Here is a 27,759-nt window from a genome sequence, read left to right as displayed (position 1 = left end):
TTTACTGCTTTTTAGACAACACTGGATTTCTTGATTTAAAATTGTTTTCCAAATAGAGGGACAAAATAGTATGTTATGCTTTATTAATATTTCTTTAATGACTGGCAGGGTTGAACATTTGTTCGTATGTTTATAGGACATGGAAACAGTGACACTGACTTTGTGTTTGTGTGATATCTGTTACCACAGTAACTAAGGCAGTGAGCTGTAAAGGGAGTGTGTGGTTTTCATGAGCCCGGCCCCAGCTTACGCCTTATGAGAGCCAGAGGTTGGAGCAGCCTGAGGCGGTATGATCTGAGGGCTGGATGCATCTGGTGCTCGTTCCGCTGTGGCTTCTTTATTGTGGCAGCTGTGACTGTGGCTCCAGGAGTCGCCTCCGTGAAGTGTGGCTCGTGATGACAACTGGAAGAAGGGGAGGAGTAAACGTGGCTACAGATGCATGAGTATAGTAATGGCCACGTGGAAAACACCTGTGCATGTTTGGGGCTGAGTTGGTGCCTGGAGCAGTGAATTTCAGGAAACCACTAATTGGGGCGGGTCCTCTGGAGAGGACAGGCTGAGTCAGACCCGGTCCAGGGAATGTGAGTCCGTCAGGAAGTCCATGTCCTCAGGCTGCGCCAGCAGCAGGCACTCCACATGCCAGCTCCTTCCTGCAGGGGATGAGGAAAGCGTAGGTCGGTGTATCAGGATGTTTGTTGTCCTCTAGAATGAGTATTTATTGAGCTCGGATAGTATGGTGCAATGGTGCAGACATTCAGAGTATATTCTATAGCCAAGCTTTCTGGGTTCAAATCTGGCCTGTGTTCCTTATCTGGGTGAGCATGGGAAAGTACTTCACTTCTCTGTGTCTTGGTTTCTTTTTCTTTTTTAAAAAAATATATATTTTTATTGATTTCAGAGAGGAAGGGAGAGGGAGAGAGAGAGAAATATCAATGATGAGAATCATTGATTGGCTGTGTCCTGCACGCCCCGCACTGGAGACCCAGCCTGCAACCCAGGCATATGCCCCTGACTGGAATTGAACCTGCAACCCTTCAGTCCGAAGGCCGGCGCTCTATCCACTGAGCCAAGCCGGCTAGGGCGTGTCCTGGTTTCTTATCTCTAATATGGGGTGGCAATAACAACACTCCCCACATAAAATTCTTACGAGAATTCAATGAGTTAATAACTTATTTTATCTAAAGTACGATGCACATTTTCCACATTTGAAATTCTGGCATGTTTTACATTTTAGAATTAGAATTATTTTCTTATAAATAAAGAATATACATATAAATACTCGTGCATCTTAGGATTCATGGTGTTCTGTATTTGAGGAAATATGTTATTCGTAAAGCATTAAACATGACTTGGTAATGGAAAATGCTACTGTTAGCTACCATTTACCGGGCTTTATAATCACAACCAGATCCCAAAGGCCCCACTAAACCTGAAAGGATTCATTTATTGCAAGCCCCGTATCCTTGTACTGTGAGAGTTCTGTAAAGCAAAACAAAACCCCAAATAAGAAGCCAGAAGATATATCCACAAAGAGTCACATGAACTTTTGGTCCTTTGGGGCCTCAGGGCTGTATTGTGTGACTTTCTAGGTTACCTTTCCTTATTTCCCTTCATTGACCTCCCAGGCCTGGCCACACCCTCTGCTTTCCTATCAGACCAATGGGTCACCTATTTCAAATCCTGGCCTCTCCTCCCTTCCCATGCTATTCTTTTCCCTTGCAGTCAGCTAATGCTCGGTCCACATCCTAGACCTTATACTTACTCAAGAGAGCTTTAACTTTGAAGTGATAAGTGATAGCACCCAGTTTCTGTCCACCATTCTATCATTCCAGCTTTCTCCCCGAGTTCTCCGAAAACACAGATCCCTTTTCTCCCTCAGGGGCTTGACTCCAAGCATTTTCTCCATGGCTACCAACTGTTCTGTCTTCACTTCCTTCTTATGACGTTAATTCTGTCTGTGATCTATGTATCCCTTCCGGAACATTCTTCATGATGCTCTTCCTTTCTTTACCCCATCACCACCCATAGCACCCACCTGACAAAGCCCCGGCCCTGCAGATATCCAAACATCTGTTCCCTATCTATATCTGAACTGAAGACGCTATTGGAGAAAATGACACAACTGTCCAGGATCTGCCGCTGTGACTTTTGGTCTCTAATTCCAAGTGGGCCCTGCACACTGCCCTCCCCCAACCCCATCCCCGACCCCGACCCTAATATGTGTTCCTAGCCTGTACTGTTGTTCAGTTTGCAGCAGCTCTTTTTCAAATCATGTTCTGCTGCTTCAGAACTTCTAGTTCTTTTCCTGTCACTTAAAAGCTGTAAAGAGGCTGCAAAGTATGGTGGGAAGTGGATTGGAAGGGGTCAGGACACCTGCATGCTGCGAAACAGTCATGTGACCTTTTTCTCCTTTTGTGTTTCCCCTGGGTGCTGGTCGGAGATTCTCTATGCTGTAAAGCAGTTACTAGTAAGCCATTTTATTTGGGTATTACTTTCTGCCTGTGTTCTTTGAGGGAGGGGTGCTGGACTAAGTGACTTCTGAGACTCTATCTTTAAGGTTCTGTGATTTTATGATTTAAGTTTTATATATTTTTTTTTCAAACCAGCTTTCATTTTCAGATAGACTCTAGAGCAGTGGTCGGCAAACTGCAGCCCCTTGAGTGTGGCTCTTCCACAAAATGCCACATGCGGGCGCACACGTACAGTGCGATTGAAACTTCGTGGCCACACTCAAGGGGCCAAAGAGCCGCATGTGGCTCTCGAGCTGCAGTTTGCCGACCACTGCTCTAGAGACTAGTGCTGATAGTGCTATTTCTTAAGTAAAGCAGGAACGGTCTCACTTATCATAGGAACCTGTAAGGCACGTTACCTTTTGATATGACAAACCGATTCTCTTTCTATTTTATTATTTTTGAACTAGTGAAAAGACTTCTTATGGTTTGGCCGATCATTTATTTTATCAATAGGAAGGAGGAGAGACGTAAGAGTGTCTGGTTTCCGTAATGGTTAGGCTTTGCCTTGAACCTCAGCCTGGGGCTTCTGAGGAAGAAGGTCGTGCTTCCGGACCAGGTTCTACTGCAAAGTGGGGAGGGGGCGCGTGTGGGCCAGCACGGCCTGGAGCTTTGCTGCCAGACCAAACCGAACGTCTCTATGAAACGAGCTGTTACCCTTCACATGCTGCCAGAGGCCGCCATTTCTAAAACAATAATCTGGCTGGTTATGTTGGGGGTTTTCTGGTAAAATGGGATTTCCTCAAAGAGTTTGCCATTTTTCTTTATTTTCCCCATCTGAAGTCCTTTTTATATATTCCCAGTATTTGAACATAATTTCTGGATTCTGAAATTTCAGAGAAACTTCGGTGGGGCAAGAAGAACCCAGTTCCTGCGTACAGTGAGGCCTTGACTTACGAGTGTCCCGACTAACGAGTTTTTTGAGATACCAGCTGTCTCTCTGCAGATTTTTTGCATTGAGTTGATAGAGTAATTTGAGTTAACGAGCTCCTTAACGAGCTCGGTCTCGGAATGAATTAAACTCGTAAGTCAAGGCCCCACTGTATAAGCTCTTGGCTCAATGCAGTTAGCCTTTGTGGCCTCGTCAGTGTGGGCAGAGCAGAGCTTGGAGTTAACGAATGGAGGAGCAGACTTTTTACAACCCGGGCAAATGCATCACTTTCCACCTCGCAGACATGGTTGTTTGAGGATAACACGGATGCTTGGCTGTACGTCAGAATCACCCGGACGGCTAAAAACCCCAGTGCCTGGCGTGCATCTCACACCCATTAAATCTGTCTCTGGGCTGGGGTCCATTCGTAGTTTTTAAGCCTCGCCAGGTGATTCTAATATGTAACCAAGGTTGAGAAGCACTGAATAAAGCCTTTATAGGGGAGGATTAAATTGGTTGGCTGGTGGAGAAGTCTTGGCTTTCAGAAGTGAGCTATTGTGTCTCCAGTTGAACTGCGGCTGCTTTTGACTTTCGTAACACAGTAGCAAGATCCGAGGTGGCCAGCTGCACAGGACTGATTTTTCAGAAGTGCTTTTACAGCCTTTGAGTAGCAGCTGTGTTTTGCCTGTGAGTGAGGGTACGCTTCTTCCCTATGCTCTGTCAGGGGTGTTCCTCCCTCTGTACCGGGATGGAAAGTGGGAGATGTGTACATCTGGGAGATGTATGTTGTTTCCATTTCATTTGGTGCCTTATTCTTTCTGTTCATTTGGAAAACTAGATAATCGACTTCCTCATAGCTGTTTCCGTGAGAAATTATCTACCAAAAAAAAAAAAATCAGATTACATGGGGGGAAATAAAGCTAAAACTACCATGCTAAAACTAAAACATCAGATTTTAGAGAAGACGTTAAACTGAAATGTGTAGAAGCAGTATTTTGGGGATGACTGTTTCAGTCTGTGTGCACACAGTCTTCAATTTCTATAAGTTGAAGTGGCCTGTTGTACAGTTTCCACTAAGAGTGCTAAGAGATCTTAGAGTACGGTTGCCAGATAAAATACAGGATGTCCAGTTAAATGTGCACTTCAGATAAATAACGAATAATTACTTAGTATAAGTACATCCCCTATACGGCATGAGGCCTACTTATACTAAAGAAGTATCTGTTGTTTATCTGAAGTTCACATTTAACTGAGCATCCTGTAATTTTATTTTCTGAATCTGGCAAACCTGTGGAGGTTGGACCAGAGGGCCAGAGAAATGTCCATTTTTTCTGAGCTGGATCTCCTTGATGTGACCTTACCTCTCACCATGTTCCTACAGAGAAGCTTCTAAGCTTTCCATCTCAAATGCTTGCTGTGCTGGTTTTCCTATATGTGTAATAGGTCTTCTCATCTTGGTATTAGGATTGAGAAATGGCAGATTTAAAAATAGCCACACACACACACACACACACACCCCAATTCTTAAATTCTGAATGGTATAAGTAATGTGAGTTAAGATCTTACAGTTACATGGCTTTCCATCCCAAACTCTCACTTTTTTTGTTATTTTTCCTTCTATGTCTAATAGCTCTTCTTATCTTTGATGAGAAGAGATTTGAAAATAGCCACAAAAGTCAGTTCTTAAATTCTGCATGGTAGAAGTAATGCAGGTAAGACCTTATACTTAATAGGCACCAAGCCCAGTGGCAGGTGCAATATGTTTTCATTTGGAGTACTTTTCCACCATGTGGGAGACACAAGTGTCCTGTCTCCCTTAGAAACCTGTGCAGGTGGCCTGGCCTCCTGGGTACTTGTCTGGCCTGGTTTACTAGAAAATTCCACTTTCATTCGAGTGAAAGCTGGCTGGCTTTCACCTGCCTCTCCAGAGACTGCCCTTCACCCCCCCTCACCCCCCACCCCACCCCAAGTTCATTTTCTCGGCGTCAAATAAAGGGCCCTGTCAGTTATTGAGTCAAGGCACCGTCTACAGAGCAGGGAACTTCTCCCAAAGTTTTCAGTCAAGGCAACTAATGCTTATATGCTTTGTTTTCTTTTCCTTTTTTCTGTTTTGTTTTTTACTAGGATTTTAAATATCCATTCTGTTGGAGGTAGATAATTTGCCTCACTAACTATAAAGCTAAACCTAGTCTTGTATAAAAAAGTCTATATGTGAAATTTTGGACATATCATTACCATTTATAGAAGAGAATCCTGAATACTTTCAAACTAATAGAAAAATACCAAAGTGAATGTACACTTGTATATTAGCCATCTACATTTAAATAGTTTGCCATATTTTCTTCAGACTTTTGAAGCCAGTGGCCGAGGCCCCCCTTCTAAATCCCTCTCAATCCAGTTTCTCTGCTTGTCTCCCCAGAGATAGCAACTTTCCCAAGGTTTGTGTGGGGGTCACCACCAGGCAGAACTTGGGGTGATGCCATTCACAACCAACCTATGTGGCCCTAGACCAGCCGTGGGCAAACTACGGCCCGCGGGCCGGATCCAGCTCGTTTGAAATGAATAAAACTAAAAAAAAAAAAAAAAGACCATACCCTTTTATGTAATGATGTTTACTTTGAATTTATATTAGTTCACACAAACACTCCATCCATGCTTTTGTTCCGGCCCTCCAGTCCAGTTTAAGAACCCATTGTGGCCCTCGAGTCAAAAAGTTTGCCCACCCCTGCCCTAGACAATGCATAGCACGGTGTTCCTAAACCCTGTACAAATGGTATTGTTGCAGGAGGACTGAGTGGGTGGAATCCTCCGTTGGAGTGGGAGCGGGGTTCTTGGAGTTCCGCTGGAATAAGAATTTGTGAAGGCCCCATGGGAGGATGAGATGTTGTAGAAAGCTCTATTTGTGTGGGATTATATCCCTCGGGTTCAAAAGTCCCATGTCCCTTAAACCAGTCCTGAAGAAGGTGCAGCTGGGCGTTCAGTAGAGCTAAAAGCAGGGCCAGTGTCCAGAGTTTCCATTCCAGAGTGGAGTCGAGTCCCATGTAGCCTCATGCTAGATTTAGTCCATTTGTCCATTGTGTGGGTCCCACATGGCCCTGAGCCATGTGGGCGAGTGCAGGGGAGCGCGCCCCCTGCAACCGGAGTCCCAAGAGAGCAAGAGGGCCAAGAGCGCAAAAGAGAGAACTGTCTTTGTTCAGGAGTTAAGGATCTCAGATTCCAGGCCCTTGCCATGGCCACGCCTTTTCTGGCCACTGACTCCCTCCCAGGTGTGACTGACAGGTAAGCATCTCCCCATGTCACTCAGACTTACTGGGCATGTGTGTGTTGTCCAGTCCCTTCCCCTGGTGATCTGTGAGGAACAGACTTGGAGAATGTTACTGCAGCTTCCTGTCAAAGCTGTATAAATGCATGCCTGTATTATCTACTCTCCCCTTTGCTCCCTTCCTGTTAAATAGTAACTAGGTTATTGTAATGGTATCAGGATCACCATTTAAATTTTGACAATCATATCATTGTAATTAATACCAGTTTGTCTCTTCCTTTCCAGTTTTTACATCTCATTTCTCTTCATATTGCATTGTTCCAGACTTCTAGTATATAGGAAAATAAGAGTGATGGTGGGCATTCTTAATCTTGTTTCCTGAAGTTTCACTATTACATTTGAAGTTTGCTGAAAATTTTTGATCGATAGTTGTGGATCTGATTCCCTTCTAAGTTAGCTAAGAGTTGTTTTTTAAATATCAGGAATGAGTGTTGAGCTTTATCAAGACATTTTTCTTTATCATTTTGTACCATTTGGAGATATAATGGTTTTCCTCTCTTAGTATAGAAGTATGGTATATACCACCGATACAATTTCCAGATAATACGTATCAAATCTTGCATTCTTAGAATAAACTCTGCATAGTTGTACGGTTTGTTTACTTTCACAAACTTCTGATTTAGATTTGCTAGTTTTAGTTTTTTTCTCATTTTCAGTCTATCCTTTTATTGTTTTTGAAATCACATTATTGAAAAAGAACATCATCTGTATGATAACATTACTTTGAAATACTTTTTTTGACAGACAACTGTTTAGTTTTTATTTCATAATCATAAACTTAACTCTGCAATCCAGCTAGACTGGGTAAGGGTAAGGAAATTATGGGACCCAATGAGCCATGGCAAGAGCACAAAAATTCTAGAACATTCCAAGCAAATCGGGGTGAAGGGGTGCTCTCCCGAGCTACAGAAGGAATGGTGGTCTGACAGTTAAGATAAAACACAAGTCAAATTTATTAGAGTTGTCCACAGACAGCAGTGGTGACCTTCTTGCTGGTCTTGCCATTCCTGGACCCAAAGCATTCCATGGCTGTCAAAATATCCATGCCTTCTTCCACCTGGCGAAGACCACATGCTTGCCATCCACACACTCAGTCTTGGCAGTGCAGATGAGAAACTGGGAACCGTTTGTGTTAGGTCCAGCGTTTGCCAAGGACAAGATACCAGGACCTGTATGTTTCAGGATGAAGTTCTCATCCTCAAATTTCTCCCCATAGATGGACTTGCCGCCTGTGCCATTATGGTGTGTGAAGTCACCACCCTGGCACATAAATCCCGGGATAAATCTGTGAAAGCAGGAACCTTTATAGTCAAATCCTTTCTCCCCAGTGCTCAGAGCACGGAAGTTTTCTGCTGTCTTTGGAACTTTGTCTGCAAACAGCTCAAAGGAGACTCAGCCCAAGGGCTCACCGTCAATGGCGATGATGAACACAGTGGGGTTCACCATGGCTGGTCATGGTGACTCCGGGGTGGCGGCATCTGCAAAGCAATTACTTTGAAATCTTTTGATGAATTGTTCCAATGAATCATCAATATTTTGCAAATATATACTCCTGAAAAGGATGCATGTTGTCACTTGTTGGGTTCTGAGATATATATGATCAAGATTGTTAATCGTGTTAATCACTGTTTTCATTTGCTTGATCTGTCAATTTCTAATAGAATGGTACTATTTATCTTCTATTGATTTACTTGTTAATTTTGTTATATTTTTGTCAGTTTTTACTTTATATATTTTAAGGCTAAGATGTTAGTTGCATTTAAGTTCATGATTATACCCACCAGCTAAGTTAAGAAATAAAACATTAGAAATACTTTTAAAATTTCCTATGTACCCTCTACCTTCACCTCAGGTGAATTTGTTTATTAATCCTATGCACTTCTTAATACTTACGTGTAAAATCCCCAAACAATATATAATATGATTATGTGTTTGAAATGGCATCCTGCTTTGTGTGTCTTGCAGCAACTTTTTCTTTCAAAATTATTTATTTGATTACCTGTGTTGGTATGTATAGCTCTAATTCATTCATTTCAATGCATCACTTTGAGTGAATATGTCACTCAATATTTGCTTACTTGTATTGCTGTTGATGGAAATTGAAGTTTATTCCTATTTTTTACGGTTTGAAACAATGCATTCATAAGTGTCCTTTTAAACCTTTGTGTTCATGTGTAAATAAATCCCTCACTGGGGCTAAACTTTAGAGTAGAATTTCTGGTTTTATTTATGTGCACCTTTAACCTTATAAGATATTGTCAAAATGATCTTTAAAGTGATTCTTAACAACACTCCTATCAACAGTGTGTGGAATTCTCAATCTCACTATTTCTCACCAGCAAATAGTGTTAGCAGACTTTTTTGCAAGCATTTTTTTTATTAACAAAAGATATTAAAATAGTCAAATTCAAATGAACTACCCAGACTTTTTAATATTTGCAAATTTGATAGGTGTGAAGTAATATCCACTGTAGTTTTAATTGCATTATCCTGAGGACCAGTGAAGTTGCATATCTCTTTATATGTTTATTAGCCATTTATAATTTATTTTCTATGAATGTACTGTCCTTTTGCTCATTTTTATATTGATTGCTTTTCAAAAATTTTTTATAGTACTTGCTTGTTCTGAAAACTAATCTCTTGTTGGTCATATGCTTTGCAAATGTCTTCTCCATTTATGTATGTGGCTTATTACTTTTTTTAAAAAAAGCTTTTTAAAAAAATTATTGATTTCAGAGAGGAAGAGGGAGAGAGAGTTAGAAACATCAATGATGAGAGACAATTATTGATTGGCTTCCTCCTCCATACCCCACACTGGGGATCGAGCTCATAATCTAGGCATATGCCCTGACCAGGAATTGAACCATGACCTCCTGGTTCATAGGTTGACACTCAACCATTGAGCCACACTGGCCGGGCTGTGGTTTATCACTTGCTAATGATATCTTTTAATATACCAAATTTGGGTAATTTTAATATAGTTGGGTTTAAAAATGTTTTCCTTGCCCTGGCCAGTGCAGCTCGATGGTTAGAGCATAGGCCTGCAAACTGAAGAGTCTTGGGTTCAATTCCTGGTCAAGGACACATACCTGGGTTGCAGGTTCATCCCTGCTTTGTTTGGCTGGCAACCGATGGATGTCTCTCTCAAGTCAATGTTTCTCTCTCTCTCCACTTCCCTCCATTCCTTCCACTCTAGCTAAGAATCAATGAAAAAAAAAAATCCTCAATGAGATTAACAATTTAAGAAATCTAATGTTCTGGCCCTGGCCAAGTAGCTCAGCTGGTTAGAACATCGTCCCAGTATGCCAAGGTTACAGATTCACTCCCTGTCAGGGCACATACAAGAATCAACCAATGAATGCATAGATACATGGAACAACCAATAAAGGTCTCTCTCTCTCTCTCTCTCTCTCTCTCTCTCTCTCTCTGTCTCTTTCTCTCTCTCTCCCTCCCTCTCCCTTACCCTCTCCCTCCCTTCCTCCCCCTCTCCCTTTTTCTCTCTCTAAAATCATTTAAAAAGAAAAGAAATCTAATGTTCTTCCAAGGTTTTTTCTGTTAGGCTTTCACAGTTAGATTTTTAATCCCCTGGGATTGATTCTTTTTAAAGTATGAATATTTTTCTTAAATCTGGATTAAAAAAATAATCTATGTTCCCCCCACAAACTTCAGTGCAATCTCAGATCACACAGTCAGTGTCCATATGTGCATGTCTCTTTTTTACAGACTTTCTTTTCTTCTCTTTCATGGTCTACTCTGCTATCCTTATACCAGTGCCAGTTTCCTACGTATGATTTGTCCATATTCTCCTTTTCTTGTTCTGTGCTACATTTTTATTCTTCTTCGGCATTTTCTTTTATTCACACATCCTTTCCTTGACTGTGCTAGAGTTTATTCAGCTCTTGAGCTTTGCATTTCAATGACTGTATTTTACATTTCTAACATTTCTAAATTTTATAGTCACCCACTATTGTTTTATTTTGCTTTCACAGTATGCTGTTCCTGTCATTATTATTTGTAATGGTTGTTATCCTTTTATCTTTGGAAGTATTCTAAAAATTACTAAAATATCTCAGTTTTTAACATTTAAAATTTGTTTTGTGTGATTTCCTGTCTCAGTTGTTTTGTTGTCTGTCTTGACATCTAGGTTCCTTCATATGTATTTCAAGTTTGGATTGAAGGCTCATGACATGTAGGATGCCTTTAAAAAAAGAAGTCTCCTCTTCCCCTTTACCCGTGTCTGTTTTGCAGTAGCTTCCCCTGGTCCTTGCAAGACCCCCAGCCTAGAAGGTGGTCTTACAATGGTGTTTGGGGTTCCCAGCCCCAGGTGGTAAGGTGGATGTTGCAGATCTAGTCACTGGGGACAGGAATGGACAGGGCCTGGAGATGGCTCTTAATCCCTGTCTATAACTTCCTGTTTAAGTTCCCGGGTAGTAGTTAACAGCAACTTCTAGCTTCCTCTACATCTGGGAACCCCACTCTGTCCCTTTTCCTAAGCCACAAGCCTGGCCCTGGTTTCCTGCCCCACAGGGCCCCTTTCAGCCCCTGTTCTCTGCAGTAACCTAACTCCAGCCACCTGCCCCTGCCTCTGGAACTGGGGCGCAGCAGGCCCAGAGCTTCCGGCCCAGAGCACCCCTTTGCTGCTTTGTTCCATTGCTGTTTCTCGGAGATGTTATTCTGTTTGGTACTTGCCTATGACTAAACTTTCTTGCTTCATATTTTAGATTTCATCGCTATACAGACTTAGGAGGGAACGAAAAAGGGTGAACCTATAACAACTGGGAGTCTATCGGGTCACTTTTAACTTTGGAAATGTGGTTGTAAATATCTCTTACTGGTTCTTATTTTTCTCATATAACTACCATATCCATACTACTTTCTCCTTCATATCAAATAAAAACTTTCATTTCATAGCTGTGGTTCACCCTCATCTCTCCCTACCTGGCCGCCCGTGCCAACTCCAAGTGTTACTGTGCCACTTGGTAGCAAGTTTTGTTTAAATATGAAGTATTGTGTCTGCCACCTAGTGGCAGGCATTGGGTAGACTAAATGTTTTTCTGACAAGTTTTGTGCCTCTGTAGATGTTTTGTGGCTTTTATTTATTTTATTTAGGTTTACTTTTTTTTTTTCTTTCCCAATTACAGTCTACATTAAATATTATTTTATATTAGTTTTCAGGTGTACGGCATAGTGGTTAGACAATCATATACTTTACTGCATACATAAAACTACATAGATAGAAAAGGGAATATACGTTTATCTGAGCTTGTGTCCCTGGAGTTCTAAACTTCTTCGCACCCCTATTTTAACAGATTAGAAAATAAATGTAAGAGGAGAAGCAAAATGAAAAGATAGGTTATCGAAATGTTGGCAGCTAGAAGTTGATTTAATGACTGTTTTCTCCATGGTAAGCTGTCCATCAAATGTTTTTGGGCCTTTAATACTTACCTGGGGAATCCAGGTAAAAATCAAACAGACATAGCCATAAACTTGCTGAGCTTTGTATATATTTTATACCAGCATCCTAGTACATAAAGACTCAATTATTGTTCTGAGATAATTTTTTGATATAAATGATATAAATGTGTTGCTCTTTCCCTGCTTCATTTATCCTCTTCTCTTGAGCCCTGTCTGTTTGTATTGGTTGGTGAGACTCCATTCCAGTTATTTTAAGCCTCCAAAATGGTCTGATCTTCCAAAGTAAACCCAGCTAGACACTTAACAAATGTATTCAGCAGCTATTGCTGCAATAATGCTGTGTGGCAAACTATGCTAAAACCCAGTAGCTTCTAACTACCACCCTAACTCATTATTCTGCAATCTTTATTCTTTCATCATTTTTCTTGTGGACTCTCAAAATGAGTATTCTACAAGTGAGGGCATTAGCTTCCTGCTTCTACGTGCTGCCGAGGCATCCTATTGCGTCATCCTTGTCAGGAATGGGGATGTGTTTTCTTGCCAGCTGTCACTCTGGGGCTGTTGGTAAAAGTATTTATTTGTTTAAGGAGGAGATGAATCAGTATTTCCTGGGTGTTAGCGTTGTGATGATCTCCTTTATCAAGCTGTTAATTAGTCATAACCATATCTGTCACACCCTTACAGGCACAATTTACACAAAATTAATCATTTCAAAATATATCCTCTGTAATTTCTATTTAGAATGTAGATGTTGTTCCCAAGGGGCATCAGTTTGGCAAGAAGGTTGGTTTAGCTAACCTTCCTTTGCATACTTTGTAGAGGCTGAGGATTGATTAAGGTTTAGCTATTGATCATCATATGGTTTAGGACTCAACATTTATATGACTCAGATTTACTAAATTGTCCTCTTATTATATGAATCTAGAGACTCTCTGGTGTCTATGTAATATTCTTTATTTGATATACTAGTGGCCCGTTGCAAAAAGATTCATGCAATAGGCCTTCCTCCCCCTGTCTGCCGGCACCAGTTTTCCTCCAGCACCCGGAACCCAGGCCTTTGGTCTGGCCGTAGCAGCGAGGCTTGGCTTCTCCAGTCCGACTGCTCCCAACCCCTCCTTTTTTTATTTTTTATTTTTTCCAGCTCCTTGAGTGGAGGCCAGGGCTGGCTGGAAGCCTGGGTCACCCCCAGCGACCCAGGCCCCCAGCCCCTCCTTGAGTGGAGCCCAGGCCCCCAGCCACTCCTTGAGCAGAGTCCAGGGCCAAAGGGAAACTTGGCTTCCTACGTCACCGGGAGCAACCCAAGCCTCCTCCTTGCTCCAGCTCCATGGCCACCGCCATCTTCAATCATCTTCGGTCTTCCCTCCACGCTTGAGTATGCAAATTAACCTCCATCTTTGTTGGGTTAATTTGCATAGTCACTCTGATTGGCTGGTGGGTGTAGCAGAGTGGTGGAGTGACAGAGTGATGGTTAATTTGCATGTTTCTCTTTTATTAGTGTAGATGATAATAACCAGAACAATCTTATTTCTTATATTGTAATGTTAAAGTATACATGAAAATGGCATAAAACACAGAGGTTAAAAAAATAACTTTTTGTCGAATGCCTGTGTGACACCACCTTGCTCAATCTATCATGATCTAACTCAATTTCTCTTCTGGGTACCACTTATCCTGACTTTTTAAAAATATTATTTTCTTTTCTTTACTAGTTGCTTTTCATTTATGTGTACCTAGGATTAGGATTGTTGGGTAGGGAGTAGGCGTACTTTTCACTTTATTAAAAAAAAAGCCCAACATTTTCCATAAGGATTGTACCAATTTGCACTCCTGACACTTGTGTATGAGAGTTCCCATTGCTCCATATCTTCACTGACACTCAGTTTTGGCCTTAAATATTTCTAATGAGAATGAGCACCTTTTAATTTATTTATACATTGTTTGTATGTCCTCTTTTTAAAGCACCTATTGACATTTTTTACCTATTTTTCATTTTCTATAATTTTGTAGGAATTATTGATAATATATATATGTATACACACACACACACACACACACACACGTATTTATAGTATTATTTGTTTCAAGTATATTCTCCTCTGTGGCTTGCCTTTTCTTTCTCTTATGGTGTATTTTTATTAAAAGAAGTTCTTAATTTTAATGTAGTGAAATTTATTATTATTTTAAAAATATGTAATGCAGTTTGAATCAAATTCTTCTCTAGCCTGAGATTTCAAAAAATTATGTTATATTTTCTTATAAAACAATGATGGCTTTGTTTTTTATAATTTAGTTCTTAATCAACTTAGAATAGATTATTATATGGTGTAAATTTGGAGTTCAGTTTTATGTTTTTCCATGTAAATATTTATTTTTCCCAATTGATAGTTAATGAAAAGACAATTCTTACTGTAAACAAATATCTCCCATGCAACTCTGTCATATACCAAGTGACCATAGATTCGTGGTCTATGTCTGGGCTCTCTAGTCTATTCTTTTAGTCTATTTGTTATCCCCGTGCCAGTATCACACCACTTTAATTATGTGGCGATAATTAAAAATAATTCATCTTACCTTTTATTTATTTTTTCAAGGTTTTTTTTTTGCTCATTGCTTTTTTTGCACTTCTGTGCTTCAACCAATATTTAGATTGAGCTCCTCAATTTCAAACAAAACAAAAACTATTAGAAATGTTGAATGGGATTGCACTGAATCCATAGATCAATTTGAGAAAATCAACATCTTTACAATATCGAGTTTTACCAAAATATGGCTTGCCCATATTTTCCTTTGTAATATATTTCAACATAGCATTTCTGGTTTCTCCTGAGGTCTTACATATTTTTGTTAAGGTTATTTCTAAGTACGTTGTACTAAGCAGGGTCACTATAAGTATTATCTTAAGTTTTATTTTTTATACTCTTGCTAGTATCAGAATTTTTATATATGGATTTTAAATCAAGCAACCCTACTAAACTCACATATTAAATCTAATATTCTAGAGAATCCTGGAATTTTCTAAATATACAATCATAGTGAATAATAGCTTTATTTTCCCCTTTCTCTATATGTACATACATATACATGTGTATGCCATGTGTGCATGAGCATGTTTGTTTTCTTTTTCCTTGCCCTACTGCACCTGATAGTTCCCTTAGGAAAACAAAGATTAGAAGTGGTAGTAACATGCATTTTTGTGTTATGCTGAATCTCCTAGGAAAAATATTTAAAAGTGTAATATTTGATATAGATTTAAAAAATTAACATACTATAGAATTCACTTTTTTTCTTTTGGGCGTATAGTTCTCTAATTTTTAACCCATGTATAGATTCATGTAACCACCATCATAGTCAGGATAGAAAATAGTCATATCACCCAAATGGCCTTTTTTGTGCTGATACACACACACACACACACACACACACACACACACACACACTAGAGGCCCAGTGCATGAAATTCTTGCATGGTTAGGGTCCCTAGGCCTGGCCAGAGACCAGGGCCAATCAGGGCCTTCCAGCTGCCTCCTGCGACCTTCCTTCTGGCTGCCGGCCGGGGCCTCCCTTCCCTAACTGCTGGCTGCCGGCCAGAGCCTTCCTTCGTTCCACACCGTCCCACTGGTTGTCAGTGCACATCATAGCGAGCGATTGAACTCCCAGACTCCCAGTCTCCTGGTTGAACTCCCGAGGGGACAATTTGCATATTAGGCTTTTATATATATGTAGATATATTTTTATTGATTTCAGAGAGAAAAGGAGAGGGAGAGAGAGATAGAAACATCAACGATGAGAGAGAATCGTCGATTGGCTGCCTCCTACATGCCCCACACTGGGGATCGAGCCCGCAACCTGGGCATGTGCCTCGACCGGGAATTGAACCGTGACCTCCTGGTTCATAGGTTGTTGCTCAACCACTGAACCACACCAACCGGGCTGACTATTTATTTTTAAAAGAATATTTGATACATTTTTATTGATTTTAGAGAGAGAAAGGAAGAGAGAGAGAGAGAGAGAGAGAGAGAAGGAGAGAGACATTAATGATACAAGAGAATCATCGATCGGCTGCCTCCTGCACAACCCCTGCTGGGGATCGAACCCACAACCCAGGCTTGTGCTCTGACCGGGAATCAAACTGTGACCTCCTGGTTCATGGGTTGATGCTCAACCACTGAGCCACACTGGCTGTTCTGTGCTGACTCTTTGTAGTCAAACCTTCCCTCATCTCTAACCTCTAGCCACTTCTTCTCTGATATTCTTCATCCCTATGGTTTTGTCTCATCCAGAATGTAATATAAATTGAATTAAACAATCGTTAGCCTTCTGAGACTGACTTCCTTCACTCTACATAATGCCTTTGAGATTCATATATGTTGATGTATGTATTCATAGTTCATTCCTTATTGTTGCTGAGTGGTATTCCATTCTATCGATATATCACAGCTTGTTTATACATTCACTGGTTGAATTATGTATGCCTTTGGGCTCTGTAATTTACTCAGTTTCTTCCTTTTCAATGAGGAAAATGTACCCACAACATAGGATTATTGTGGGGATGAAATAAGTTAATGCATGTGAAGTGCTTAGGTAACACCTGGTACATTCTAAGTGCTCAATAAATATAATTCATTATTATTGTCCCCAATATTAGTAAAGATTTTGAGGTAGAAAAGAAGTTGATAAGTTCAAGGAATAGTAAGAAGGCCAGTGTGCCTGGAATGTGGTGAGCAAGGAAGACAGGAAGAAGTATGTAGGAATCAGGTTCCAAAGGGCCTTATGGGCTGTAGGAGGGAGTTTTGATTTCAGTCTGTGTGCAGCAGAAACCCAGAGATGGGTGATAATCTGGTTCGTTCCTTTAACAGATCGTTCAGGCTGCTGTGAGGAGAATGGGTTTAGGTGGTGGTAAGAGAGAGCAGTAACCTTTTCAGGTTACTTCAGTGGTCCAGGGAAAAGATGCTGGTGGCTTGGACCATAGTGGTGGTTGTGGGATGGTAGAAGTGATTTGATTCAAGGCATGGTATGGATGTAAACACCTTAAAATTTGCTGATGGATTCCCAGCTCAGTGGACCACAAGAGCAGCGGTATGACTAGTCATAATTATCAACAGCAACACTCCTTTCCATTATGGCTTTACCAAAGATTTCCCACATCCACTTTTGAACTGAAACCTAGCCTTTCATTCTGAAATTCACGTGACGAAATAGCCTGTCTTTTCATACATCTTAAAATGACATCTAACTGACATTTTTCTTATTCATACTCACAACCCAGACCCATTTGTAAAAAACTGGCTTATGCCACAAAAACGTTTTCTCACAGCATTTTGCTCTGTGGTTCTCTGCAGCCTGCATAGTTCTGTGACCCCACATACTTAGCCGTATTGCTGGGAATCAAGTTGTCATAGCTGCTTCATGCTTAGCCAGGGAATGGTCGTTTTAGTGGTTGGCTGCAGTTCTTGTGTACACTTGGGACTTATTGTTGGAATAAACATTATTAGACTCAGACTAAAATTGGACCAGGATTTTATTTTTGTCCCCCTTTCAACTTCAACTTAACCTACATTCTATTCTCTCACCCAAATGACAAATGGTCTTGACTTTATGAAGTTGATCTAAAGATTAAAATCAGCCCTGGGTGCTTGCTTAGCCTTGCATTCAAATGGAGATTTGGGGGGGGGGGCGGTGAATGGGGGAGTTAAAAATTGAATTCTCTGATCTCACATAGAAAGTTTTATTTCCTGTGTGTCTGTTCTTAACACATCTGTATTTGTTCTCTGTGGGGCCTTAGCTTCCAACTCCTCCTTAAAGACAAACCCTGACCCAGTCTTTATCTTGGAACACTCATCAAGCTTTTTTTTTTTTTTTTTAACCCTATCCTATCTGCCTAATTTGGAGCTTATGATAATTCAAAGTTTGCTAAATGGAAGGAAATCTTCCTTTTATCCTGAGCTCCTTGTCTTGTCTTGTCTCAGTTTGCAACATCTCTTGTCAAGTGAATATCAAATTGTGCATTTATTTACTCAGGTTTTTTTGTGTGTTTTTTTTTAATTCAGTTTACTTGTAGAAGCACCTCTAGAATCTTAGAGATGCTCACTTGGAATTTTGTATATCATTTTGTGCTTCTTTGTAATTGGCTTCTTTTGTGATCTTGCAGAATACCAAGCTGCTATTTTACACTTGAAGAGGGAGCACAAAGAAGAAATTGAAAACCTACAGGTATGTCTCTTTGATTCTATTGAACTGATTACTGAGGCTGATTCTTAGTTTCCTCATGTGCTGAAGTAAACATTTCCCTTTTGAAGGTATATTTACCTGGACAGCACCTGGAGCTTGCACTTGCCAGTGGGCACTGAGTCTGTCCTGGGGATGAAAGCCTTGGACTCTGTTTTTAATATAATTCAATTCCTATTTTTAAAAAATACCACAAATGCATTAGCATGGGAAAAGAATTTGATCAGGAAAAATGATAAGTTTATTTGTAAAGCAGGAAAGATGATGGAGTATTTAGCCTTTTGCTGTTTATAAGAAGTATTTAAATAGTTATTTTTTTGTAGGCACAGTGTAAATTATTTTGTTTGGCTTACTTCCATTCATGTGTTTGTATTTGTCTGCCTGTTAGCACATGCCTGCGATATGATGTCATGCAGATTAAGGCATTAAGGAAGTGAGCCTAGTAGGAGGAAGAGTTGTGTTGAGTTGTGTATCCCCAGGGAGTGCTTAGAAATGGCTGACTTGATCCTCTTTGGCAAAGCTCAGAAAGACTGAGGCATCATTTCCTCCACCATCTAATTGTCAACCCCTTATTTTTGGTGTTTGCTTACTGTGCCTGTAACAGGAAGTTTCAGAGTCTTAATTTCAAGTAAGTGAATATCAAATCAGGCACCGATTCTAGCTCACTGATGACTGGGTGGACTCCGTCCCTCAGGAGAGGACAGTAGCAAACTTTAAATAAAACTTGCTGTTTAGTGTTAACTGATTACTTGCTAATTCAATAACATAGTGGATCAGATATTCTCCTTTTCAGTAAGTGATAATGCATTTTTACAATAACCGAGACAACGTGTTAGAATATACATAAAGCCATTGCAAGTAGCAAAAAGATCATTAAGTCATATGGTATATAAATTCACGCCACCCTCATCCAGCTGGGTCTAAGTAGTTCGGAAGAGGGAATGAGTCTATTTCACAAAGAAACAAAAAGGTGGAAAAGTACCTCGGTCTCCTAAGGGAAAAAGAGAGGTGGAGGCCCTTACCTCCTTTGTTGCAAAATGCTCTACAGAGACCTCTCTTTCTTTATCTGTGTTCTGATGTGCAAAAGATTCTCAGCTGTCTCAGAGGAGCTGAACTGGGATTAATTTAAGAAACAGGTTGCTAACTCGAGTAGGTATAGAGCGGTTCTGTGAGCAGACGTTTTATGTAGCAACTTGGTTTTAAGAGTTAACACTAGCTTTCCACAGGCTGTAGGCCAGCCCTGTTGAGGACTTTGACTACTAAATAATAGTCATAGATGTTATGCCCAGATTTCAAGATTCCCAAGAAGCCACCAGGGAGCCATCCAATCCGATGCAAAAGCAAAGAGTCTTTTATTTTAAGCCCGGGCTTAGCTCTTCTACCTTCCTTACTGACGCAGCAGCAGGTGGCAAAGAGAAAGCAGTCTGCTCGAACCAGGGGTTTCATAGAGGGTTGGAGTAGGGGCGGGAGAGGGGGCTGTGCCCCCCGCCGATTGGCCAGGTGCGAGCTGGTGACCCATTACACAGGATGTGGTCATAGCGATGGCGTGCACTTCCCTTGATTACCATTGGTTAGTCCAGAGAAATGGTGGGTGTGGCTAGCAGAGGCTCCTTCCGAGGGGGAAGGAGCCTTCGCTGAGCACATGGTTCCATACAAAATGGAGGTCCCTTAATGGATGGGAAGCCAGCCACTCGGCTCCCATGCAAGGCCTGCCGCCGTGGGCGTCACCGGGAGGCGGGCCGCCCACCACCCCGCCTGGCCCTTGGGTCGCCCGCTGCTCGGCCCGAAAGTGACTCGGAGGCCGAGGAGGGCGGCCCTGGTCCTTCTGGGCGTCCTCGGGCCTGCGCCTATCTGGTCAGGCGCTGCCTCGGCCATGGCTGCCCGTCATCCTCCCTGCCGGATGCCTGCTGGGCCATGTGCCCCGCCGGCCCTTTCAATAGATATAGCTGGCGCTTAAAATTTTTGAGTTTTTACTTTGTGCTGGTCATTGTTTTAGACATTACATACATTAGTTTGTGTCATCTCCATAAAAGTCCTATAATCTTCCATCTCAAATGAAGGGAAGTTTGGAGAAGGGAAAGAGAAGAGTAAATGGAAAAGAAAAATGTATATTGGAATTGTGATCTCTATTTAAGATAAAATCAGAACAAGGTATGACTGGCAAGAGTAAAGGTTAAAAAAATGTCTCTAAGTGTATCTTAAGTGTTAAGTATCTCTGAAAGAATTATCTGCTCTTTAAATGCTATTTCCAGTAAACTATAAAGAATATTTTTGTCCCATATTTGTGATTTATAACTAATTGCTGAAATCATATACCTGTGATTTATACTTAATTGCCATGGCATACCACTGCCGCCAGGGCAGGGCCTGGTGCCCAGTCTGTACAGTTAACTGTAGTCCAGAACTGTTTTAGCAGTCACAGATAACCCTCAACAGGAAACTGGCAACTTGTATTCTAGTTTTTGTTGGCAAACAACATTTTAAAGATTGAATTAGCAATAAATATTTTTAAATATGCAGGGATTTCTAGCTGGTCTTTTGTTTGTTTGTTTTAAAGGAAAATGTGTCAACAGTGGGCTTATTTTCCTGTATGTCTTCAACCTGCAGGGGTTGAGTAGCAAGTATCCACTTCAACTGGTACACTTGTTTTCTGGTTTGCCACTGTCCTGCTCTGGGCCATTTCACTGGCCTGGCTCCTTTATGCTTTCATTAACCCCTGTTCTCTGGGAGATGTTGAAAATACAGTAACTAGATTGACAGCAACACCAACCAGTCCGCACAGAAGCTGCGCATAAAACCGACGGTAACTTGGCCTGGCTGTCCTCGTGGGCACTCCCAGGATATCATCTCTACCTGTTTTAAACTACAAAGCAACGAAGGCACAGGACTTGTGGAAGGCAGTGAATGGGTGGGAGGACTCCTGTGGTGATGTTCATTTCTTAGTATGTGATTTCCATTGGCAGCCTCCAATTGCCTGTTACAGTTTCTTTCTCCACTTACAGCTCATGGCCAAGCCAACGTGTTTAGGACTTCTTCAGCATGCCCTTCTAGAATAAGAAAGATTTCATGGGTAAAGGACAAGGGAAAAGTGATTAATTATGTGACCAAATACAAGAATTGATATGTATCCCATTTAATTTTTTGGAATGTTTTCAGAGAGTTTAAAGAAATAACATGATCCAATAAACAGAGACCCTAAATTCAGAGAACCTTAATTGTTCAATTCTCCGACGTGCAAAAGGGATTCTTACCACCTACAATAATTTGGTTGGAGGTTGACATTTTTAGCCCAGAGTCCCAAGTTTTGTAAGTGGGAGAGTATGGAGTTCCTAATCGCATGCCTGCGGTTGCAGAGTGCTGTACTATAGAGAGGACACAGGGCTTGGTCTTGGGAACATATTTTCAAGATGTGTAGCAACTAACATACAGATTCCCCTTATCAAAAACAGGTTTGTTGATTATGTGAATGAATCCATTTCAGGAGTCTTATGTTTATATTTTTCTACACAAAGTCAATGAACTTGGCTGACTTTTCTGTTAAAATCTCTGGTAGGAGAGTGGTGGCAGGTTGAACTGCCATGACCTTTGTGGCAGGGTTCAGGATCTGAAGGAGGGGCTGACACACAAATGAAAATACTATACAAGAAATATGAATTTAGAAGGCATTGGGGGCCAGGTGGAGCCTCTTTCTTGAAGAGACACACCGAAACTGGGTCCCTTCTGCTTTTATTCAGTTTTAGATACACATCTTGCTCTCAGTAAAGCATGGCAAACAGGTAGCAGACAGTAAAGATCAGTAAAGATTAGTAAGGTCCAGTAAACATTTACTTGGAGGCTATCAGGTCAGGAAATTGCTTCGAGCCACCACTTTCTCAACACCAACAATCGGTGCTTAGTGTCAGCCCTTCTAACGCTCAAGGTCCACCGGTCTTCTGCGTTCCTTGGTGCACTCTCATGACAGTATTGGCAAGCGGTGGCTTCCCGCATTGAATATTCCCTGTGGGTTCACTATTTCGTGTCATTGATAAATAGCCACAGCAAAATTCTTTAATTTTGTCCAAGTGTGCCCTTTCTTTAGCAAACTGTGCCTTGAGAACTTATGATCACTTCATGATCCTGGGCATCATCTGGTTCATTTTTCACTTTTAGATAATTCTATGTTACTAACTTTAATTTTAAAAAGTTACCACCTACCTTTACAGGTTTTCACTTATTTGAGAAGTTTTGCCTGTGGTAGCCATTTGTATGCGTTCATGATTACTGGGTAGAAACATAGTTCATGACTACTGGGTAGAAACATACTTCAGATCTGCCCTTCCAAAGCATATGATAAAACTAAATCTCTCATGGTACAAATAAAGAGTTATTTCTGAGAGCTTGCTTAGGAGCAAGGTTTGAAAACCACCATCACGGTTGTTGTACAGGTTGTGTGACTGTAAAGCTGTGATTTTATTTTATGCGTGATGAGAATGTGAAAGAACTCAGGTCTTTGAGTCAGGGCTCAGTTCAGCTCCTTGCACTGTGACGTTAAGAAATGAATCAACTTCTCTGGGACTTAGTTTTCACATCTGTACAGTAATACTCATGCTGCTGATGATAATGTCCTTCTAGGATTGTTCGGCACAGGGTACACCCAATGGTACTGGTTATGTGTTATTTCTCATTCCTTTTCTCTGTGTAGACCTCCTTATGATTAAGCAACTTGAGTTTAGAGTGATCCTCGGGCTCTCTTGGTTGAGGACTTCCTTGGGACATTTGACATATTCTTTTAGGGTGATTTTTCCATGATCTTTCAGCTGTTCTTCTGCCTCTGTGCTCTCTATCAGGGAGGAAGGAGAGAGGGTGGATGAGAGAGAGAGAGAGGCAGAGAGAGACCATCAGTATTATGAAAAGTAAATGTAGAAATATAAGCAAAGTAATATATTTCTCCCCATTTTAAGATGATAAAACATGAGGCTCTCAGAGGTTTGACTTGTCATGTCAGAAGTCTTAGACTAGTAAGAGGAAAACCTGAACTTGTGTCCACCCAGCTCTCTCTGACTGTGAAGCCCATTTTCTTTCCAATAATCAGTGTAGCATTAATGGAAAGAACATTAGATTTGGAGTCAGAAGGTTGAGATTCTTGGGTCTTAGGTTTGCCATGATAAACATCAGGCAGTGCTCTTGGGCTCAGTTTCCTAATTTCTAAAGTGAAGGACCAGGCCCTATAATCTCTAATAGCACCTTTGAATTTTATGATTGGCCTCACCATCCCAAAAATAAAATAGAATTCTATTATCCACCACATTACGCTCTTAGCCTTAGTGCTATTTAACTGAGACTCTCTAAGTCCCTGCTATTACATCCCCCCCCACTTCTTATAGTTTCTTCTAGAGCAGTGGTTCTCAACCTTCCTAATGCCTCGACCCTTTAATACAGTTCCTCATGTTGTGGTGACCCCCAATTTCATTGTTACACATTGAACATAATTAAAGCATAGTGATTAATCACAAAAACAATATGTAATTATATATGTGTTTTCCGATGGTCTTAGGCGATCCCTGTGAAAGGGTCGTTCGACCCCCAAAGGGTCGTTCGACCCCCAAAGGGTCGCGACCCACAGGTTGAGAACCGCTGTTCTAGAAGTTCTTCTTTCTAACCAGGGGTCGCTTTCTCGGTTCTGCCTGCCTCTGTGTAACACTGCAGTGCATTCAGGTTTTCAGTCACAGTGTGACCAGAGCACTCCAGCCTTCCAGTGCTGTTCAGGTGCCTGACTCTATGAGAATGGGAAATGAAGCACCCATAGGGCCCAATTCTTCTTTATGGCAGGAGGGACGCTTGAGCATAGGATGGGCAGGACTTCTTTGGCTCTCTGCTTCCTCAATTTTGAAAGTTGAAAAATAACCTGCATACCCCTTGTCTGGCTTTGAGCAGCTTTGGATAATTTAAGAATATTGGGTTTTGACCAGTACTTTAAGCAGTTTGGAAATAGGTGCCATGGAAATGACAGATTGTTTTTATCTGTTTTTAACTAATGTTCTTTGGGTTGTGGGATAGAAGACAAAGGACTAGCCAACAGTGACATTTCCTTTAGAGGACCCTTTTTCTTGTACCCCATTCATCATGACCATAGCCCTAAACTGAGGGAAAGTTTGCTGAGCGATGGCCTCTGGCAGGCCCTGCTCATTGTGCAATGCAGTCACACTTCTAATATGGTAACTCTCTCTGCGAAACGATCCAGGGATGAATGCCAAACTGGAAATTAACTTACCCTGTACCTTGCTGTCCCCAAGAGAACCAAATGGTATGTTGGCCTCTATGAAGAGAAACTTACCGATTTCCTTACTTTTCTCTCTCTCAATCCACTCCACTGGTTACACATTGCTGTCGTTGAAACAAATGCAGACTACACTTGAGCTGATACAGCTTAAATTTATAGAGACATAAATCCTGAGCCTTTTCCATTTGTTATGTTCTTTGTTATCAACACAATACATTTAAATCTGTTAATTCCTGGAGATTACTGCAATGGAAAAGGAGTAATTTATAGAACAATAAACAAAACTCACAAAGATGAAATATAATGATTTCATCAAACCCTTATGGTATTCCCCTAAGTGCTGATATTAGTATAAGTCATTACTGAGGTGCCAAAAAGAAGGAAAGAAAATTAAATGTTGAGAAATGTTTTAATCCATTGTTTCATTGTGGATGTATAATACACTATTATGAGTTTAGTAGACTTGCTGGTTCACTGGTGTTGAGATGCCTTTTAGGCCACTGGCTACCTTGAAGCCTGTAGATATCTTTGGAGTCGAATTTTCATGAAAAACACAAAGCAATTAATTCCCTGTCAGACTTAGCCCAGGAGCCCTTGGTTTCAGCTTTCGGGGTGCTGTCTTGCCCCATGTGAGTCAGACAGTATGTCAAGCCGTGCTTGCTAATGGAGGGAAGTTGGTTGTAGAACAAAGAATATGTGCATTACTCATTTGTATCATGGAAGCTGATGCAGGTTGTGTATGCCCCCTTCATGCACCACCTGCCCCAATCATCTTCGCTGAGTCTTAAACTCTAAACATGAGCCACTTGTGGGGGCCAAGTTAATTTTCCTTTTTTCAATAGTTTTTTTTTTACTTTATGTGACAGGCTGTTTTGGAGCAGGTGACCTTCTGAGTGGTGTCCTTTGCTTTCTTGACTCTTCATAAAGGAGGAAGGGAGGTATGTTAGAGCCTGTGGGGTGCTTCCTTCTCTCCAGACTTGTTTTTCCTCACCTAATAATTCTGTGAGTTTTCGATAATCCTGTACCACTGGGTGAATAATAGGTTCTTCAGCTATAAATTAAGAGTGTAGGACTAGGTGGTCTAAGTTTCCTTCCACTTCTGAAGTTCTGTTACTTGTGGCCTGGGCAGAGTGGTTCCATGTGTCTGCCTCAACTCAATCCAAAAGATTTGGAGGTCCCCATGTCCCACATTACATGCAACAGTGCTAGGCAACTGGTTGAAATATAATGAATGGTTGCTGAGTGTTCTGAGTGGATATTGTTAGAAATGCCTTCATGATTCACAGTATTTTGGTAGAAGGCTATTTTTTGAGGTAGTGTTAGGAGAGCCACAGAGCTCTTAAATTTGTGACACCATCAAGCACAACCCCCCAAAACTTTATTTTATCAGCTCAGTGTTATTTAAATTGTCATCTTTGATGGATTATAATGAGAATGTATGTTCTAACTTTCCCACATTTCCTAGTGTCTAGTATCCAGGCCCTCTTCCCTGTTTATGTTGATTGGCTGGCCCTGTGGACATCTGAGTTGGTGACTCTGGTTCGGAGCATAGAAAAGCTGGGTAAAAATGTCCTCATCTACTTTTTCCATGGTGTCATGAGTACCAAGCAAAAGTCTCCTGGGCTTTAGACTTTTGTGTACTTCTGCATTTATTTTCCTTTCCTTTTTTCCTTCCATTCTACTGTCCTTTCTTGGAAGGGCTGTTGATGGGAGAGTGAGGGCAGCAGTGTTGAAAGGGTGCATGAAAAATGAGCTCTTAGTTTAAAAAATTGGGTGTGGTCTGTGTTACAGGACATTATTAGGAAGGGGTGGCAAGAAAGGATTTGATTTTTAAATTTTAAATGCTGAGTGTCCTTTGCCTTCTGACTTGATTGGAGATGATTATAAACATAGTTGTATGTGGAGCACGAAGGACTAACACAGCCAGGCACAGTGCTCGGTGCTTCATGGACACAATTTCTAATCTATGGAGAGGCTCAGAGATGTGAAGTGCTATCCTGAGTTTTCACAGCTGGTCAGTGTGATGGCAAGATTTACTCACCAGGTCTGTCTGGTTCTAAACCTGCTCTGTTTCCACTGTCACCTTGTCAACTGGTTTGATTCATTTTCTCCAGTACAATGGTTTTTCTAATTTTTTACTTACCAGCTTCCTCTTTTTCTGTGTCAAGGATGTTTATAGATCATCCCCTATTCTTACCCTATACAAGCTCCTTGTATGATAAAAACAAACAAACAACAACAACAAAAACCTACAATGGGGACATTTGTGTGGTGCTGGGAAAGGGAAAATATCAACAGAGTCTTCTTATTTCATTGGTTTCAGAAATGACAAGCTCTTCTTCCCTTCCTCCTACATAAGCACAGTAGAAAAGAGCAGATAGAATATTGCTTTTCACCTTCATTTCTTACAACTGGTCCTGAGCCCAGTTTGAGGAAGAGCCGTTAGTATTTGTCACCATAATTTTGACATTTGTCTGTGTTCATCTTAGAGATTTGAAACCTGAGTCTCAGAGAAATCAATTTCTGAGACCATAAATTAAGTAAGAAAATACTGGGGCAAAACTTCTGTCTTACCAGTTCCTTTCTTCATTGATTTCTTCAATTTAAACATGGGGTTTCTCAGCTTTTTTAAAATCTTATTTTCTCCAACAGAGCTCCCAGTATTACTGATTCCTTAAGCACAGGTATATGCTGTCAATTATTTGTACGGTTTGCCCATGAATGATAAATGACACCTGTTGCCTCTTCTAATAAGTCCAACCTCATGAGTTTTGGAATCGGTAGTGTGAATTTATTGAGTTTTTGTGTGTACACACAGGTACGCATGTGTATGTTTTGACCGTTTCACAGCAACTCTGTGTCCTAGCTTGCTCTGAGTCCTAGTGGTATTTATTGATCACCTACTATGTGCTGGGATTAAATGAGGATTAAATGAGTTACTATGCCAACCCTATGAGGTGGCACTTTTGACTTCTGCACTGAACTGCCTATGGAAGTTTCTACACCTCAAAGGTCCTTGCCTAGAGAGTATTTATGACATGACCTTCTTTCTTGGATCTGTCCTTGGGTAGAATATTGGTCCTTAAAAGTTATGGACTTTAGGAGAAGAATATGTTAAAGAATAAATCTATATATTGAAGTCATCTAGTCATTCATT

At 41.0% G+C, this 27,759-nt stretch overlaps 1 protein-coding gene and 1 pseudogene across 3 annotated transcripts in view; one reads left to right on the top strand and one right to left on the bottom strand.

Annotated features, from left to right (window-relative positions):
* Positions 1 to 27,759, top strand: part of FMN1 (formin 1) — a 387,832-nt gene that overhangs the window by 121,001 nt on the left and 239,072 nt on the right. For all 3 annotated transcript variants that reach the window (XM_070425545.1, XM_070425561.1, XM_070425554.1), the window contains one exon: positions 18,267 to 18,328. In XM_070425545.1, coding sequence (XP_070281646.1) covers positions 18,267 to 18,328 — 62 coding nt within the window. The remainder of the gene's footprint in view (positions 1 to 18,266; positions 18,329 to 27,759) is intronic.
* Positions 7,659 to 8,149, bottom strand: LOC139003465 (peptidyl-prolyl cis-trans isomerase A pseudogene; annotated as a pseudogene).

This window comes from Myotis yumanensis, unplaced genomic scaffold (assembly GCF_028538775.1).
Source record: "Myotis yumanensis isolate MYYU_CA2020_CCGP unplaced genomic scaffold, mMyoYum1.0.hap1 SCAF_1, whole genome shotgun sequence".
Taxonomy (NCBI): domain Eukaryota; kingdom Metazoa; phylum Chordata; class Mammalia; order Chiroptera; family Vespertilionidae; genus Myotis; species Myotis yumanensis.
This window is presented reverse-complemented; position numbering and strand designations above follow the sequence as displayed.